This window comes from Asterias rubens, chromosome 15, assembly GCF_902459465.1.
Source record: "Asterias rubens chromosome 15, eAstRub1.3, whole genome shotgun sequence".
Classification (NCBI taxonomy): domain Eukaryota; kingdom Metazoa; phylum Echinodermata; class Asteroidea; order Forcipulatida; family Asteriidae; genus Asterias; species Asterias rubens.
This window is the reverse complement of record NC_047076.1, coordinates 12414191-12434665: the sequence shown is the minus strand read 5'-3', so window position 1 is coordinate 12434665 and position 20475 is coordinate 12414191. Positions and strand designations below refer to the sequence as shown.

Sequence of the window (20475 nt, the reverse complement as noted above, 5' to 3'; positions counted from 1 at the left end):
TCACACAAAAAAAGACTTTAGTAGCCACGTGTGACGTTTTCATCTGCACTACTTTTTTATGTTCCAAAATTCCAACAAAGCACCCAAGCACGACCACTACAATGGTATTCAGCGAGCATCCAGAGTAGATGCCGCTTGAATTTGACCGAGCAAGGAAAGAAAAACTTCGCCCGTGTCTCTCTGCATTTTGACCCAGCATGGCTACTTTTGGCTACGGGGCGATTTTCGTCTTCATCCTCGCGGGACTTCTGGCTCTTCCCGCTGAAGGAAGTCCCTTCCAAGCCCGGAAGAACAAAGATGGAGAAAGCAAGATGCAGATAAATTTGGTGAAGCAAACTTTTATTTTCATGTGTTTTTATCTTGATAATGATCGGTGACTGCTCACCCACAAGCAGCAATGAGTATTTTTATTTGTACCTTGTACAAAATGCACACTGCACTGCTCATGGACAAGCAGTCCCTCGGCTTCCAGTCTTATGGGCCCTACTCGCGAGTATCCAAGTAGAAAAAGAAGACGCTTGAACGAAAAGGGAGTGGCACTTGTTTGGTGTATAAATCACTGGTCACTACTTCTAGTCAATAAAAAAGCACTGGCCAGAACCTACACAATAACGGCAAAGTATACTCTTTTTTTTGAACCGCTAAAGTGATTCGGATAACTTTCCGTATGGCGCCACCACTTTTCCACTTTTTTACAAAAAGGTTTTATATTATTGAGGTAAATAACTTTTCCAATACAACAGACATGTAAAATTATGTTAATTTCATGGTCACGTTTTCCGAGAGTGATTATCTCCACGCAAACCTTGATTCATCAATAAGACAGTTTCGCTATTCACATTGGTGAAGAGCGCGTCACGTGGGGGTGTTTAAACATTTGATAATGACCAGGACCCAAAGTTCATAGAGCTGCTTTAGCACAGAATAATTCCTTGCTTATCAGATTACCGGCCAAGACTCCACCAATTGTTTCCTAAGTAAATGACGGCTAAACACCAGTCACAAGCAATGTATAATGGCATGACATTTTTGCCAGAACACTGTGTAAAATTAGCGAGCTATTTTCGTCAGCTCTATGAAATTCGCCCCTGTAAAAAGTGTTGAAACATGGGCGTGACACGCGAGTTTATCATAAGACAGTTTCTTCATTCCTATTGGTCGAGAGCAACGGCCGAGACAGGTGCCACATCACGCGATACGCGCGACGCGCACAGCATACCCGTATAAGGAGTTGTTTACACCGAGGGCGGCGGAGGGCCTTACCATTTCATAGCTGGAGGGGTGTTGTATTGAAAGAAATCATTGAACAATTATATTTTTTCCATTCATTTTACCTGTTGACCAAAAAGTGTTGATGTTCTTTGACCGAAAAGGTATTTATGATTCATCTTGGTAAAATTATCAAGAACCAGACATCGGCGGGTTTAAACCACTAGTTGAAAACCTCTTCACCACAAATTGATTCCCCTTTTTCATATAAATGTAGCGATCCCAAGTGCGCCCTCAGTGTTGGATTTGTAGAAAGTTAACTTGTCTTTTGGGATTGACGTGGGACGGAAGTGCCGACAATCGCTCTCTTCGACTTCAACTTGGAAGAGGACTTGGGTCTGTGATTCTCTCTATTTTTATGGGGAGCATGGCTCTGGCCATGCTCCAAAAACCCGTTTGTATGGAAGCAATAATAGAGATGAAGGGATATTTGTGAGAATTTTTTGTGTTTTGACACACATGCTGACCTTGTTGTGAACTTTGTGCCCTGTGTATGAAGGCTACATGTAGAGTATACTGTAGTGTTATAAATTTTGTATTTGTTTTCTATGGGTTGGAAGTATAGAAGAGATTTTCATGTAAATGTCATTGGCTTGTTGATTTGTTATTCATTTCGGATAACTTTCCGTATGGCGCCACCACTTTTTCACTCATTTTTACAAAAAGGGATATATCAATCAGGTAAATTAGATACTATATTATTTTATTTCGAATGAAAAAGTGGTGGCGCCATACGGAAACTTTTCCTTTATTTCACCTGTCGGTGTCACACATGCGTCCGTTAGCCTATGTCACTTTTTGTGAACTTTACATTGTGCCCTGTTCTGTGTATGAAGGCTACATGTAGAGTATACTGACTACTGTAGTGTTAGTTATAAACTTTTTATATGTTTTCTATGGGTTGGAAGTAAAGAAGAGATTTTCATGTAAATGTCATTGGCTTGTTGATTTATTATTATTCTTTTTGATTTATTGATTGTATTTTGGCGAATGCTCATATATAGACGTAGAGGACCTTCCTGTCTCTCTACATATTAATTTTGTATAAAAAGGATAGAATGAAACTTTAAAGTTAAAGGAACACGTTGCCTTGGATCGATCGAGTTGGTCTTTGAAAAGCGTTTGTAACCGTCTGTTATAAAATGCAAATAAGTAGAAAGATATGTAAAAATAATACAATGATCCACACAAACATGCCTCGAAATTGCACGGTTTTCCTTTTACCTCGTCGACTAACACGGTCGGCCATTTATGGGAGTCAAATTTTTGACTCCCATAAATGGCCGACTGTGTTAGTTCGCACAGTAAAGGGAAAAACACACAATTTCGGGGCAAATTTGTGTGGATCATTGTATTCTACTTTTAAAACATCTTTTCAACCATATGCATTTTGAAAAAAACCGGTTACAAACGCTTTTTATAGACCAACTCGTCCGATCCAAGGCACCGTGTTCCTTTAAGTAAGAATAAGATAAGATACACAAACAAGGTCACAGGTGAATACCAAGTACAGTTTGTGTGTCTTTATTTCAAAATATGAACATTTTTAAAAAAGCTCACACTTTTAGAAAAGAGATAGGAGTGTATTTGCTCTTCAGAATAAATAAATAATAGTAAACTTCTGAGTACAGCCATTTAAAATGTACCAAGTCAGTTGGCACTGGACACTATTGGTAATTACACAAAACAGTTTTTAGCATAAAAGCTAATATAAACTTGGTGTAGTAGAGTTGTGGCCGAGTGGTTAAGACGAGAGCATTGAATTCAAGTTCTGGTGCAGTCACCAGAGTGTGGGTTCGGATCCCTGTCGTGACACTTGTGTCCTTGAGCAAGGTACTTTAAAGCTTAATTGCTTCTCTTCACCCAGGCTGCCAGGGGTATAAATGAGTACCTGCGAGGGTAGATGGTGATATTGTGTTAGTGAAAATGCCACAAGCGCCTAAAAGACAGCTCAGGGCTGTATACTCCCTATTGGGAGCTGAGCTACATTAAAGGAATGTTATTGGCCCTATGACCAGGGCACTAATGTAAAGCGCATTGATACGGTTATTGTGAAATGCGCTATTTAAGAATTTGTTATTATTCAAATTTGTCATTATTATTGCCCCTTGTGGTTAATTAATTGATTTGCTCTTGTTTTATACAGGCTGCTTTAAAAGACAAGATGCTCAACAGTGCAAGAGCTTCAAGGTCAACCGATGATGAAACCACAAGCTCGGTATCAACTTCGGCCGCGTCATCGAATATGTCATCTTCAATTTGGTCTTCAATTTCGGCATCTTCAGATGAGATTGTGAGAGTTTTATCGTCAACAAATGGTTCATCTCTGGATACGTCTTATTCTTCGCCTCAGTCCTCATCATTTCCAACATCGCAACTGTCTTCATCTTCCTCAGCCGTGTCGTACTTGTCTCAGGTACTGGGTGGCTCCGAGGATGGGCAAGTTGTTGAGGATAAATATTACGGTGAGATAAATAACCATAATACTAATGCAATGTTTTTATTAAGGGCAAAATTAGTGAAAGCTCAAAGCGCTTTTGGAAAGTCAAGAGTGAACACAAAAATTACAGATAATCAGAAGAAAAAAAACTGCACAATGCATACAATGATAAATGCAAGTTTTTTTTCCACAAAATACTGTCTTAATAAAAGACTTAAACTGTTCTAGAGAGATTAAGTTTAAAGGCACTGGACACTGATGGTAATTACACAAAATAGTTGTTAGCATAACAGCTTAACTTGGTGATGAGCAACAGGGTGCTGTTGACAATATAAATCATTGTGGGAAACGGCCTCCCTCTAAAGTAACGTAGTTTTTGAGAAAGGGGTACAAATATTTAATAGTAAATTTGCATCGGGATAAAGAATATTAATTTGGGTTTTTACCCATATACACTTTTTCCTGAGCTCTGTTAAAAAATCACAGGCATATTACTCGGGTGGGATTAGAACCCATGACCTTTACATCTACATGTAGAGTAGTCTCTTTAATACCAACTGGTCCATCGAGATTCCTCGGTAGTTAGAAACAGTTCGAATCCTGTTGTTTTAGCATACAAAACTGATGGGCCATATTGGCATGGGACAGAGGTTATTATTTTGCTTTATGATTGATACAATTGTTCAATTCAGTTTCAATTTCAAGATCAATTTTATTTACTTCATTACAGTTTACAAGTATAAAGTGGAAATTGTTTTCTCTATAAACATTCAGGTTTATTTACAGATAAAAAACATAATTCATTACAAATTAGGGCTACATACAAAAGATATAGTTATAAACAACACTAGTAAACAGTTGACAAAAAAAGAGAAGAAATTTCAAAAGCTTACCACCACTGATTAAAAAAAAGAGAATATTCCACCGTCCTTTATTATTATCCACTCTATTCTCTCTTCACACCAGCGTGCGTCCACGATGATTCACCGGGCTACCTCTGCCTTAGGGACGGCGAGTGCCTGGCCTTCCACAAGCTTTGTGACGGAATCGTGGACTGTTCCGATGCTGGTGATGAATCAGTAGATGTATGTGGATGCGATGGCATGATGTGCAACATCACCAACGAGTGTGTTTCTAGCGAGTATGTGTGCGACGGGGACCCAAGCGACTGCGACGGTATGGTAAGTGGAAATCGTATATAGACTGGTCCCCTGTCTGGTTGGTATTGGCCTCACAGAATCAGTGATTTCATTGGGTACTATTTCTTTGGGTACTATTTCATTGGGTACTATTTCATTGGGTACTATTTCATTGGGTATTATATAACACCCAAGCAGATCCTTGCCATTTGATTGGAGGATTGTCCGTCACGTGATAGCAAATAAAAGTACCATTGCACGCTGAGTCACTCGCCGTGCTTTTTCGTTCCATCCGAAAAGTACCATTGCACGCTGGCACGCTGCCAGCGTGCAATGGTACTTTTCGGATGGAACGAAAAAGCTGAGTAAAAACATCACTGCGTGCGCGTGTCTTTGGTAACGCAGCAGGTGTTACTGCAAGAAAGCATAGTAAAATTACTAGCATTCGGCTTCTACAGTTGAAATTGTTTGTTTTGGAAGTTGTTTCTTTCAATCAAAATGACAAAGTTCTACTTGGATGTTATATAAAACAAATAATGAATGTTTTTCATTCGTGCAATGGTGCGAATATGTTCATTCGTTGAAAGCTGGAATGTTCCATTCAACTCGGCTCCGCCTCGTTGAATAGAACATTCCATCTTTCAACTCATGAACATATTCGCACCATTGCACTCATAAACATTCATTATGTGTATACTATTTCATTGGGTACTATTTCATTGGGTACTATTTCATTGGATACACTGGATGCAGACTGGATGACGGACGCCTCCCCAAGGACATCTTCTATGGTGAACTGGCTGATGCTCCACGTCCCCGTGGCCGCCCTAGGCTGCGCTTCAAGGATGTCCTAAAGCGAGACCTGGCTGCTTTCAACATCCCAGTTGCATCCTGGGAGACTGTTGCACTTGATCGCTCCTCCTGGTGCTCTGCTATCCACTCAGGGTGCTCAATCTGCTCTCAAGGCTACATTGATGATTGTGACAGACGCCGAACTCATCGTCGTTTACGACGGGATAGGCCAAGATAGATAGATAGATTTCTTTGGGTACTATTTCATTGGGTACTATTTCATTGGGTACTATTTCATTGGGTACTATTTCATTGGGTACTATTTCATTGGGTACTATTTCATTGGATACACGAGCAGCTTTCTGCCTCTAAAAAGGGAGTAGGCGGGGCCAAACAAATTGTTTCTTTTTGTACACATCGTTCCTTGGGTGCATTCGTTTAGCTTCCCTGTGTCAACCCCGCAGTGCTCACTCGGATCGGGTGAGCCCCCTGGCAAGAGCTAATCGATTGATCACACTCACCCCTCGTGATAAAGGCATGCACCTCAGGTTACCCCCAAGTGACCCACTCCACAAGCAGGGCACTGGGGGCTAACCAGGTGAGCACCTGGATTGACGTCCAAGCTATTCGAACGTACCGAGGCAGACCCAGGGAAGCTATAATTGAAGGCACCCTTTATTTAAGATGTTCCTTTTCTTATTGCCCTTTTTTCCAGGATGAAGTAGGTTGTCCTGATTCGAGATTCCAGGTGTGCGTGCCAAACCATTTCATGTGTTCAACAGGACAGTGTATACCGGACTACTGGATATGTGACGAGAACCGGGACTGCCCTAGCGGTGAGGACGAGAGGAACTGTCAAACGCGCCGATGTCCGGCCGGGTACTTCCGCTGCTCTTCTGGCTCGTGTGTGTCACTTAACTGGGTAAGTACTTTTCTTTAACTGGGTAAGAGTTAGGACTAGTCCTAACCTAGGAGAAATACAATTTGCATGGATAGTCCTAAGTTAGGACGAGTAACTGGTCCTAACTCGTTATAAGACTAGGCCTAACTCTTTGTGAAAGCCACCCCTGGACATAATTGGTAATTGTCAAAGACCAGTCTTCTCACTTGGTGTATCTCCACATTATGCATAAAATAACAAACCTGTGAGTATTTGAGCTCATTTGGTCATCAAAGTTGCGAGATGGTAATGAAAGAAAAACACCATTGTCACACGAAATTGTGTGCTTCCAGATGCTTGATTTCGGGACCTCAAAACCTAATTCGAGGTCTCGAAATCAAATTCATGGAAACTTAACTCTTTCTCAAAAACTACGTTCAGAGGGAGCCGTTTCTCACATCAGAGGGAGCTGTTTCTCAATCTTAAAACTCCGACGACCAATTAAGCTCAAATTATCACAGGTTTTTTTTTTTTGTACATTTGTGCATAATCAGTGTATTTTTAGTCCCAGACAAGTTTGTCTCCTGCGGCAGTATCACAAGCCACATGACTATATAGCATGAACATCATTTTGTTTATAACCACAAGATAACACACTTCCTTGAATAAACACATTGAAAATTCATCTGGAAAGTTTTTTTTTAAACCATCATAAAACATCCAACAGGTTTGTGATGGCCATGCCGACTGCACCGACGGGGCTGACGAACGCACCATAGGCTGCGTCACCGAGTGCACGGCCAACCAGTACAAGTGTCTAGACGCCTCGTGTATACCCCGGAGTAAGCTGTGCGACGGGGTCGGAGACTGCTCATCCGGGGAGGACGAGGGTACTCAGTGCGGCTGCAGATCCGATGAGTTTGAGTGCTCGCCAAGAGAATGCGTGCTTCAGAGCAAGGTAACGAAACCCGAATTCAAGCTCTGGTGATTTTGTTCAGCGGAGTCTGGGTTCTCATCCCAGTCGTGACACTTGTGTCCCTGAGCAAGACACTTCACTATAATTGCTTCTCTCCACCCAGGGGTTAATGGGTACCTGTGAGGGCAGAGTTGTGGTTCTTGGGATTGATTAGCTTTGATTGCGCTACATATTTGGCGGCACAGGCTGTATACTCCCTTGAGACGGTTTAAGGTGTATACATGTACTCCCCTAGGGAGGTGAGATGGTTTAAGGAATGTTTTATAGGCAGTGGACACTATTGGTAATTACTCAAAATAATTGTTAGCATGAAACATTACTTGGTAATGAGTAATGGGGAGAGGTTGGTAGTATAAAACATTGTGAGAAACGGCTCCCTCTGAAGTGGAGCAGTTTTCGAGAAAGAAGTAATTTTCCACAAGTTGATTTTGAGACCTCAAAGTGTAGAATTTGAGGTCACGAAATCAAGCATCTGAAAGCACACAACTTCGTATGACAAGGGTGTTTTTTTCTTTCATAGTTATCTCGCAACTCCGATGACCAATCAAGCTCAAATTTTCACAGGTTGAGATACAGCAAGTGAGAAGACTGGTCTTTGACATTTGCCAATAGTGTCCAATGGCTTTAAGGCCCAGTGACCAGGGGTAATAATGTTGAAGCGCCATGAGCATCACTGCGTGATGGACCTGAGCACTACATAAGAAGCCAATATTATTATTACTACTATTCAAGAGACGGAAGAAGGTGGAAATGGTAGACTCAGTTATGAGACGAAGGGATCAGTTTAGGTAGTGCACTATAGTGGTATCTCTGTCTAGAATTCCAAGGGTCGAGGGTTCGAATCCCACCAGAGTAAAATCCATATAATTTTGTTCACAGGCCAACAAACAGTTAACCATGGTTTTAGTTTTATATTATAATAGTCTAGTGCTTTTCTCTTGCTGATGTGGCAGGACTGAGAGATTCTTTCCCGTGTAGGTTCTGTCCCCCCTTCCTTAAGGCGAAGTGTACAAACTTCTTCTGATAGCGCCCTTTTTCGAATACTCCTCGACAATTCCATGTTTAATTCCTAATACATGTAATATGAGGACAGAATCTTCTGGGGCAAATTTTCATATGACAGAGCCTCTGGATTTTGATTCTAAATGATTCTCATTTCTCCAAGGTATGCGATGGAAATTCCGACTGCGCGAACGGCAAAGACGAGCAACTGTGTCAAACGACAGAATGTCGCGACGGATATTACAGATGTCACGGTGCGAGGAGGATATGCATCCCGACGACCTTCATTTGCGACGGTCAAGTTACGGATTGCCCGGAAGGAGATGATGAGATGGGGTGTGGATGCGGGTAAGGACCTGGTTCTGCTTAGCAGAAATGAACAGGGTACCAGTCACAAATTGTTTCATGGTGGTTTGGCTAGGAACCTTGTTCTGGTGGTAAGCATAATTTTGTTGTGCTAAGCTTCTCTTTGTGCTTAAGCAGCTCTAATGAAACTATGCCCTGTGCAGGCCTGGGTGAGTATTGAATTTTACTACTTGACAAGTTGCGCCTCAAATAGTTGCGACTTCGACACTACTTGCGACTTATTTTAAATTCCAAAGATGTATTTTGGAGTAATGTTTCCTATAAGCGCGACACAGACAAACTCATGCTGAATGTATTGAAGGAGTGTCACTGATGTCTGGTTGTGTTTTGTAAGTAAATTGTGTTGTCGTAAATACAATTGGTTCACAAAACAGGTTGTCGCGACTAATTTTGTAGTATAGTAGTCCCAACTTTTTTTGTAGTATTTAGGGCGGCACGATGAATTGAGTATATGAAATTGAACCCAGTGCCCAAACCATATAGCTGCTCATGAACACAAAAGGGGCTCTGGGCTAAATAAGCACAACAGGTGTAAAGGCTTAACAGAATAAGGTTACCAGCCCAGATACCACAGGGCTCAAATTTCACGCTGGACCGCAGGCCCGAGGCCAGTGATTTTAGCTTCGGTCCAGTAAACTTTATGCCGAACAAGTCCGGCGGTCTTGTGTTTTTTTTATGCATACTAATATATTACTATTACAAATAATTATATGAAATATATTATCTTTCATTAAAAAATGTATTTCAATCTCATTTAGAATAACAATTTTTGTTTTACTTGTCGTCAAATCAGTGTTCTGAGCACGCTTGCGGAACGTCAATCCGTCCTTTTTTCACGTGCATCAGGCTGCATTCAAGTTTTCCATTCAGTTTACTCATGCCCACACCTTGTACATCTAGTCTCAAACCATTTATGTTTATGCACCCGGGGAGTGAGCGAGCGGGGACGAGGGAATGATGTGTTGGTACCCGGCGCGGCGGCACACCTTAGTACAGCGATGTTTGTTTACCACTGACCATGTGTAAAGTCTGTTACCTTACAAAGGAGTGTTGAATTTGCATTAAGAAGGTCTGGTTGCAATACCACACATCCCTGTGTTGCATGGATTAAAAGTAAGGTCTTGTTGCCAAACGTCTTGCTTAGTATGGCTACCAACAGTGATGAGCTTCTGACTACTGCTGTCAAACTTTTGGTCAATCTTTTTTTATGACGATCTTTTTATGAATGCTGCACGTTGCAGTGTTTTGTTGGTGATTTGCCTATCAAATCGGAATTTTTTTTTTGAGGCGGCGAGAATGGCGTGAAGTACATGTAGGTATATGGAACTTTATTGATGGGTTTCACAGCAAAAAAAAAGCCTCCTAAGGGATGAAAAAGGCCTGCTGTTCTATCGTGTTAACTTTTTTTTTCCTAATAAAATTTTGGTCCAGTAGAAATTCTGAGCAACAAGCCCTGCGGTCTTGTGGATTTTTTCCCCAAATTCGAACCCTGTACCATTCCACCTGTATCAAGTGACTGGTATTGTCCTCATATTTGCTAAGCAGAAAGAAGCGCTATTTGCTGCCTTATGTTTAAGTTCCCAAAGCGATAACTAGAGTGTTTGTTTAAACCAAGTTGTTTTTGGTTCATTTTCAGAGCCGACGAGATTCCATGCTCGGATGGCAAAACATGCATTCGGCAAAACCAGGTCTGCGACGGGAATCGTGACTGCCCATCCGGACAGGACGAGTCTGACTGTGGTTGCGGACAAAGGGAGCACGAGTGTCCAGGTAAAGCCGAATGAGGATGCCCTTTGAGTAAACAAGTTAAGGGTCTAAATTCATGCTGTGGGCTTTATTTTTTAATACTGAAGTCATTTTGCCCTTGATAATTTAATATAGCAATTGTCTTAGGTGGCATAGTATTTGTCTGCTATTTTACTTAGTAGGAAGTGCCAACTAAATTCAAACCCAAGTGAAGTACCACCTAGTGGAAAAGTAATAAAGTTTCTAAGGGAGAACGAGTGTCAATGTAAAACCACACGTGGGCGCCCTTTCAGTACACAGAATGGCAGGGTCTAAAACCATACACAGTTGAAATTTATCATTGAAACTTTAAAGAGCCTATAAAGGATGATCTCATTATATCAACGTTTAACTTTTTATGGCCTAATAGACATCGTAGATACCGGTTAATAATCATTTTACTCTCAAAATTTGCATTTAGTAATAAATAACTCAAGTCAAAAATGCATCCCACCGCCCAGCTTTTTCAGTCGAGAGTCAAAAACGGCTTATCTATTATAATGACCCCTTGACGCCAGTGACGATTTTCCCATAATTGGGTTTGAACATAGTTCTCCAGCTTTGGCAAACTGAGGGCGCTATTTTCCACATCAAATAGCCGCCACTGACGTCACGATTTTTTTGTCGCGCCGGTTTGTTTGACCCCGCGTTTTTCAGAATTTTGGCTTGGAGCAATCTGGATGTAGAATTAAACAAGTGGCAAACTTAGTTACATAATTAACTCATCTCATGTATTCACTCTTTAGTCTTTGGTCTGGAGTCCCAGCCAAAAAACGTAAGCAGTCGTAAGGCCCGGTCCCACTGCAGCAATAATGAGAACGATAACGACAATTAACGATGCGAGAATTCATTCCATTGGTTGAATGAGCGTGTGCGTATTCTGCGTGGAGCAATTCGACCAATAGAGTGCGTTATTGCTGTGGGACTGGGCCTTTACTCCCTTTTTCTCTTCCTCAGATGGCTCGTGCATCATGCTTGCTTTCCTTTGTAACGGCGTCACCGACTGCCGAGACGGGTCAGACGAAAGGGGATGCCCCTGCCGAGACAACGAATTCACATGTGCTCAAAACGGCGTTTGCATTGACGCTGATCTGCAGTGCGACGGTATTGTGGACTGCGCTGACGAATCGGACGAGAACAGATGCCCAACAGCACCCCCAAGAGTTTGTGAATACCCAGCTCACTTTCTATGTCCGGACACCACAAGGGTTTGCATCGATGGTGAACGACGTTGCGATGGTGTTGCTGACTGCAGGGGAGGAGGTGATGAGGAAGATTGCCCGTGTGTGGGGGTTCAATGCCTGGACGGTACATGTATTAGTAACCGGGCTGTGTGTGACGGGGTTGAGGATTGTCGCCAGGGTGAGGACGAGGTTGGTTGTCCTGGAAGCTGCTCATCAACAGAGTTTAAGGTACGTGTCTTTTAACTGTTCCCCTTTTCTCACGATATCCTGCCTAATTGAACTACAAAAAAAAACCAATGAAAATATCTATGAAAGAATCCCGAAAGTCATGTATTTCCAACATAGATTTCTCCTTAAGACGAGCAGAGTATAGGGCTTACTGTTGAAAACGATGAAACCAAAATATTTTGTTTTTTCATTTCAGAGCCAACACACAAAAAAAAAATTGTAATGGTTTACCCACAAACTTACCATTTTATTTAAAGTCAATTGTTATTATTAATAACACCATGCAAAGCTTCAAGCATCACTCAGGCTACATGAAAAAAAAAAAAAAAAACTACTCGGATGATTGTTAAAAATGGTCTGTGCTAATTAATCAAAATTGCAGTGTGTACTTTTTGGTGCGCCTTGAACACCCAGCAGGGTGGATATGTGCGCATTACAAGTCTTATTATTATTATTTATTATTATTTAACTACTCATCCACCGCCCTTCCCTCTCTTATTGGACATCTTTGGTAATTGTCAGAGACCAGTCTTCTCACTAGGTGTATCCCAACGTGGTGTTCACAAAATACTAAACCCGTAAAACTCAATTGGTCATCGAAGTTGCGAGATAATATTGAAAGAAAAAACACCCTTTGCCACACGAGGTTGTGTGCTTTCAATGCTCATACCCAAAATTTAATTTTGGGAGGTCGCAAAATCAAATTCAACTAATTAGTTAAGTCTCTCAAAAACTATGTTACTTCCCATAGCAGGGTTCTCCACATGCGGTTTTGTCCGGGCGCTGCGCCCGGATACAAATTCTTAAAATTCCAAACGCGCCCGGACAAAAAATGCCGCGCCCGGACAAAATCGTTGTGCGCCCGGACAAAAAAATATCGCGCCCGTACCCCAGAAATTGAAAAACACTTCACGACGAACACAAACCACTGTTCGATGCGCGCTGTATCACTTACCTTTTTGTATGTAATAATAGTGTGCCAAGACTGGTACCTGGCCAGATCTCGGCTATTTCGTAACGGCAGTAAGCGTGCTTTTTTCTCTGTGTCGCAGGGCAACTCTGTGAATCGTGCGGTTTAGTAGCCCTGATATATTATTGGCTGAAACAGCGCCCTCTTGTGAATTAACATCCGTCATTTAGAGCGTATCCAGAGCGTGGTAGCACCTCTACGGGGAATTCTACTTCGCTGAAGAGAATTAACCGCACTTTCAGACTTGAATTCAAGTTTACGTGATGAGGAGACCGATCAGAGATCGAAAAATACCCGGACGTAAGTCTGAAACTCAAATTTTTTTTACTGTCGATCTTGCAGGAATAGTTTGTGCAATTTGCCGATAATACAGGAGAAGTGTGCGCAATATGCCGCTAGATACGGAATAATTTGAGCAATTTGAAAACAGTGCAGGAATGGTTTGCGCAATTTGACAATAGTGCAGGATTTATTAGCGACCGGACAAAATTTTACCCTGTGGAGAACCCTGCAGAGGGAGCCGTTTTCTACTATCAACAGCTCTCCATTTGATCGTTAACAAGTAAGTTTTTTATGCTAACAATTTTTTTGAGTAATTACCAAAAGTGTCAAGTTCCTTTAAAAAGATAGCAGAACCTAGACATAACTAGAAAAGAAGAAGTTTTTTGAATGTCTGTATAGGGAAGGAAAGTATATGATGGGAGTTTATTCCATCCATTTCCCGGGGCGGCTATTATGGAAAAGGACTTTATTTAATATATTTATTAATTATTTTAAAACTTTAAACATTTTACAAAATGATTACCAGTTGGACAGGGGCTTTTAAAGTTATACAAAAGTATAAACACTGTCATCCTGAAATATGCCAACAATAAACATGTTTTGTCGCCCGTACTACGAGCTGGTGTACTTTTTTAAGCAAACAAACATTTTTTTTCACAGTGTGCTCCAGGTGAATGCATAGACTCGTCAAAGTTATGTGACCTCAACTTTGTTGACTGCCAAAATGGAAATGATGAATCCGAAGCAAGTTGTGGGGAAAGTAAGATTTAAATGCCTAATTTGAACAATTGAATTTTTTCTCTGTTCAGTTCTTTGGTTGATCCACTCAATTAAAGGCAAGGTATGCCTTTGGTTTTTGGAACCCTTTGATATGTCCCATCTGCCCCACTGTAGGCTTAAGTGCTATTCACACGACAGCAATTTAACTGGGGTCCCTTGCTTAATTTAAGCATGGTTGTAGCAATGTTTGACAAGATTTTGCAGGAGAACTTGGACAGGTGAAACATCTTTCAGACTAGGCAGGTTTTGTAAATGTTTACAGCCAGATTACAATCTAGCAAGGGACCCTTGCTTCTAGCAAGGGACCCTTGCTAAATTGCTCTCGTGTGAAAGGGCTTCAGAAACTGCTTACAATCCACCAATGGTGCACTTACTGATAAGTTATGCATAGGTAAAAATGCCTATTGTGTGCAACGTCAATGCACAAAACAAGCAATCCTTCGGATGTCAAAAGCAATTGGCGAATCCGAGCTCAGAAGTTTATTTCATTCCTAACCAATTGGAACCGGTTTATTGCAGGGGCATATAAGCCCCATTGATTGTGGGCGAAAACAAATCAACAGTCCTGCCTAATACGTAGGTATTAGGTGTTGTTTGATTGCAGACGGACTCGGTAGTAAAATGCTCCTTGTAGGTGGTTTACGGCACACCTAAATCACAAATGACGGATTTAAGCTAACTGCAACTCAGATTTGGTCAAAAACAATTTTGTTCAATTGCTTTCTCCAGAAGACATCCGGTTAAGGAGAATGGACGAGAAAGTGTAGATTCGTGAATAGAATGTACGAGCCGAAGACGAGTGCATTGTAGTCAAGAATCTACGATCTCCGACTTAAACTATTTCCCCCATGTGTGCTAGTTTCAAAGAATTGTCAAACGATCGACGGTTGGTCAGATTTCATAATTACGTAAAAAAAAATATATGAGTACAACGTCAGTTTGCTCGGCAATCAATAAATTCAATGATGTTACTAATGTGATTTTTATTAACTGGAAAATGTTTTTGTAAACTGAAAAATAATGAAAAAATATGTTTTGTTGCACTTCATGCTATCTTCCAGTTTAGAAAGACAATAATTTTCTAATTGAAATATTTACTTAAGTTTGTTATGAATAGACACTCAACTGTAGATTATGTTATGAATCTACAATTAAGTGTAGATTCGTAACGATTCGTAACAAACTACACTTAAGTGTAGATTCGGTAAAATAATCTACACTTTTAACAACAGACTGACGTCACAGAATTAGTTTAAAAGAGCATATAAATCAAAACCAACGGTTCTTTTCAGGACCACCCAACTCATCGTATTTCCACCATGTAGAGTTTCACTAAGCCAACTTAATTTGATCATCCCCTATTCGATTTCTTTCTCCTTCAAGGTAGTTGCAATTCTGATCAGGGTTTTGTGTGCCTGTCTGGTGAATGTTTCGATGGGCTAAAAGTATGCAACGGGATTCTTGACTGCCCTGGTGGGGAGGACGAGACGGCATGCCCAACAGCGCCACCTACAGGTCAGTTTGGTTTAGTTCAATCATTTTAACTAATTAACACACTTTTATTAATTTTGGTTAATAATAATAAAATAATAAACCGTATTTATATAGCGCATATCACTAAAACAAAGTCCCTATGCGCTTAGGAAAACAAAATAAAGGAAGAATGAACCATCAAAGAAAGTTACTGAAAAGCGTTGAAAAGATGAGTTTTAAGGCGTTTTTTGAATGTGTCAACTGTGGAAGCATCCTTGACAGACTCGGGTAAGCCATTCCACAGTTCAGCTGCAGCTACTTGGAAAGAGCGAGCACCATAAGATTTTGTAACAGGGGTGGAAATGACAAGAAGAGACTTTGACTTCGTAAATTTCTTGAAGGAATGTATTTGTGAACTAGGTCCTGGAGATTAATCGGGGCTGTGCCTTGCAAACATTGAAAAGTTAAAAGGAGAATTACCCATACACCGATGTGTGTTAGCACTGTATACTCAATACTTTCCCGAGTCCTGTGACAAAATATCACAGGCACATTACTCGGGTGGGATTCTAACCCATGACCCTTGCAATTCTAGAGCAGTGTCTTAACAACTAGACTACCGAGGTTGCCTGGTAGCTAGAGGCAGTTCGAGTCCTATGTTTTGGCAGGGGGTACCGCAACGATATAAGAGATGTTAAATTTGCATAATTTTTGTTTATCAATAATACATGCTTTATACACAGGGCAAACTGTTAATTTCTACCCGCACGCTACGTGTGCTGCAGATAAAATTGTACGAGCTTTGGGTGTGTTTTTTCGCGGACAAGTTGTTAACATCGCTTTGTTTTACATTTTTGCCTTTTTAATAATTAGTGCGATGCTTCCCATACCATAATTTACTATAACATTATTTTACTGTGATTACCTATAAATATTTGTCCTTGTTGCAGTCAATCTACTACATGAAGTCCAAGCTTTGAAGGAAGGTTTTGAAGGCTTAAGACATCATTTGACTGAGAATGACGAAAAAACAGGTGACTCCTTATTCTAAATTTAGAAGCTTCATTATTAATGCGTAAAACTCTATATGAACAAAATAACAAACCTTTGTAAATTTGAACTCAATTGGTTTGTCGTCGAAATTGCGAGATAATAATGGAAGAAAAAAACAGTCTTGTCTCACAAAGTTGTGTGCTTTCAGATCAGATGCTTGATTTCACGACCTTTAAATCTAATTCTGAGGTCTCGAAATCAATTTCAAATATTTCAGTGGAAAACTACTTCTTTCTCGAAAAGTATGTTACTTCAAAGGGAGCCGTTTCTCCCAATGTTTTATACTATCCACAGCTCGCAATTGCTCGTTACCAAGTAAATTTTTATGCTAACAGCTATTTTGAGTAATTCCCAATAGTGTCCAGTGCCTTATAAGATGGTTATGGTAAAAAATGGCCCTTGAAATAATTAGTCCATGAAACGCTCAAGTTTTTGAGAAAAAGTTAATAAAACATTAAATATTTATCACGCATGTAATCAAATATTTTAGAGCAATTTGTTGAATGCTGCCCTCACCCGACTGACTATACCAAACAATTCGCAATTGGCAAGAACCTTTAAAGGCAGTAGACACTATTCGTAATTGTCAAAGACTAGCGAGATAACAATGAAAGAAAAAAACGCTCTTGCACACGAAGTTGTGTGTGTGTGGATGGTTGATTTCGAGACCTCAAGTTCTAAATCTGAGGTCTTGAAATCAAATTTTGTGGAAAATTACTTCTTTCTCAAAAACTATAGCACTTCAGATGGAGTCGTTTCTCAAAATGTTTTTTACGATCAACCTCTCCCCACTACTCTTTACCAAGTAAGGTTTTATGCTGATAATTATTTTGAGTAATTACCAATAGTGTCCACTGCCTTTAATTCGCACACATTATTGAGAACAATGGATTTACCTGGTAAGTCTGCTGCCACCTAGAGTCACAAAGGTCCCCCCCAATTATCGGCAAATGATGAGATTGCTTTTCCCCCCAAATGTTCACAGATCTATTGGAACTAGACGTGGATAACCTTGAGACAAATTTTGAAGACATGAATATTGAGATTGGTGATATCAGCAGAAAAGGTACCGTTGAAAGAGTTGGATCTACTCCAAAGTTGCACTGTATTTTAACAGCGTAAAATACTCAAATCTACAGTTCAACTTTGTAGAAATCAAATTCAATTTCATTCAGAGGTAAAGTATTAAACATGTCAGCAACTAATTGTTATAATAATTTGTTGTGTGAATAAACACTTGGGGAGTCTGTGACTACAAGATTAATAAAATAATTTAAAAGAAACTATAACAAGAAAAGAATTCCCGTGGAACTACTCTGCAATTCCCTTTCCCGTAACCTCTTTGTTTGAAGCCACGAACTTCAGCTCTTCAAAACAAGACTCAAAACCCATTTATTCGTGTTATCATTTGCTTGTCTAGTTTTTGTGCTCCTGTAACAATGCATGAGTAAGTGCTTCAATCTTTGTGGTGCGTTATAAAAATGCTGGTATGAATGTATTTGTATGTAAATAATTTTTGGCTCTATTTATTTGAAATGAAGCTGAGTTTGGGTTGCTGTACCACCAAACAGAGTTATTAGATCTTTTCTTTCAACAACATCCTTCTCATATTATTCACTGACACACAGGTGCAGCCCTGGAAAGAGAGGTTGAGATTCTTAAAGACGAGGTTGAGGAGATCAAAAAGGAACTTTCTGATCGCGACGACTACACTAACACACCTCGTCCTCCTGTGCGTCCAACACGGCCTGTGCGTCCAACACCTCCAGTGCGTCCAACACCTCCAGTGCGTCCAACACCTCCAGTGCGTCCAACGCGGCCCGTGCGTCCTACACCTCCAGTGCGTCCTACACGGCCCGTGCGTCCTACAAGGCCACAGAGTCGGACACTTCCTATACGTCCAACAAGACAACCCTGAGAGATGCCGTAATAGCACAACAACCACCCCTCCTTCCCAAAAAAGTAATTGCAAAACGCCTGCAAAATTTACATTTCTACATGGCCCAATTTGATAGAGCTGCTTAGCACAAAAATTTGCTTAGCATGAAATTTCTTCCTTGATAAAAACGGGATTACCAACAAAAATTCCATTTGGGGCATATTTCTTGTTACTGGTATTCAGCTGTTGTTTGCTTATCCTGAAAATCACGTGGACATTTGGTTGGTAATCCTGTTTTTATCAAGGAAGAAATTTTATGCTAAGCAAATTTGTGTGCTTAGAAGCTCTATGAAATTGGGCCCTGTTCTCTCTGCACACCATTTATAACATGCAGAAATATAGGACCACCAAATATACCAAGACCTATGACTAGACCTTATGCACATGACATCATTTCAGTAGGGCGCCCTCACCTAGAGATCAAAAGGAGGTTGTTCATTGGCCAATCCTGTGGGCCGCGTGTACAATATTTTGAGAATTAAACAAAATCAGATGAGTATTGTAGAAACCGGAAAAGTTTCCGTATGGCGCCACCACTTTTTCATTCGATATGAAATAATATAGTATCTAATTTACCTCAATGAGATATCCCTTTTTGTAAAAAAGGGTGAAAAAGTGGTGGCGCCATACGGAAAGTTATCCTAGAAACCAACTATTTATAGATATATTGTTACTTTACATCCATTTGAGTTGAAATTATTTTATATTATTTGTATTATATTGAAAGACAAAAAAAAATGCGCTAGATTAGAAGAAGAGAGTACTGTTGTACAAAATATGACTGGAAAGAGTCAACAAAGAAAGAGCAAGATAAAACAATAGTTGGTTACTATTAAAGGGACACGTTGCCTTGGATCGGGCGAGTTGCTCTTTAAAAAACGTTTGAAACCGTTTGTTATGAGTGCATTATGGTTAGATAGATAATGTAAAAGTAGAATATAATGATCCACACAATATTGCCTCGAAATGTCACGGTTTTCTTCATAGGTCGCGAACTAACACAGTCGGCCATTCTGTGGAGTCAAAATACTCGACTGATCCAAGGCAACATGTTCTTTTAAATTGAGAACACAAAACTCACTTGTATGCATTTGTGCACTTGACCAAAACATTATCTTAAGTGAACACAACACAAAAATTACAAAACTGATCTTAGTTAACAAAATATAAATTCAAATTTTGCTAATCAAATAGTGCAATGATGCATTTAATCAAAGAAAGAAAATAAATTAATATTATGTATTACAATTCTACAACAGAACGTGTTTACTGGTTGTGTTTTATTGGTTGTGGTTTATCGTGTCTAACTTGGGACAGAGTATACCTTTGGTTTTAAAAAGGTTTGATTGTTTTTATTCTATAAATATTCTATTCTTTAAAGGCAGTGGACACTATTGGTAATTACTCAAAATAATTATTAGCGTAAAACCTTTCTTGGTGAAGAGTAACGGGGGAGAGTTTGATGGTATAAAACATTGCGAGAAACAGCTCCCTCTGAAGTGCCATAGTTTTCGAGAAAGAAGTAATTTCCCACGAATTTGATTTCGAGACCTCAAGTTTAGAACTTGAGGTCTCGAAATCAACTATCTAAACGCACACAACTTCGTGTGACAAGGGTATTTTTTCTTTCATTATTATCTCGCAATGTTCGATGACCGATTGAGCTCATATTTTCACAGGTTGTTATTTTATGCATTTTATGAGATACACCAACTGTGAAGGCTAGTCTTTGACAATTACCAATAGTGTCCACTGCCTTTAATCAGGCACCAACAAACCACGAGGTACCGTTAATGACAAATACCATCATTTGTTTCTGAGACATTTTTTTTTGCGTTTTGTTTTATACGGACAGTTCTACGTAGCACACGCGCTGCAATCACCAAAGAAAATAACTGTCGTTTTGAAACGCTGCAC

General features: G+C 40.1%; 1 protein-coding gene across 1 annotated transcript; it reads left to right on the top strand.

The window, feature by feature from the left end:
* Positions 1 to 118: 118 nt before the first annotated feature.
* Positions 119 to 18634, top strand: LOC117300382 (low-density lipoprotein receptor-related protein 2-like). The gene is made up of 13 exons (XM_033784162.1): positions 119 to 326; positions 3416 to 3734; positions 4676 to 4890; positions 6356 to 6562; positions 7248 to 7478; positions 8662 to 8846; positions 10501 to 10634; positions 11607 to 12061; positions 13974 to 14073; positions 15477 to 15608; positions 16517 to 16600; positions 17605 to 17685; positions 18248 to 18634. The coding sequence occupies exons 1-13, from the start codon at positions 198 to 200 to the stop codon at positions 18535 to 18537; spliced, it is 2562 nt and encodes an 853-aa protein (XP_033640053.1). The 5' UTR covers positions 119 to 197; the 3' UTR covers positions 18538 to 18634.
* Positions 18635 to 20475: the final 1841 nt, after the last annotated feature.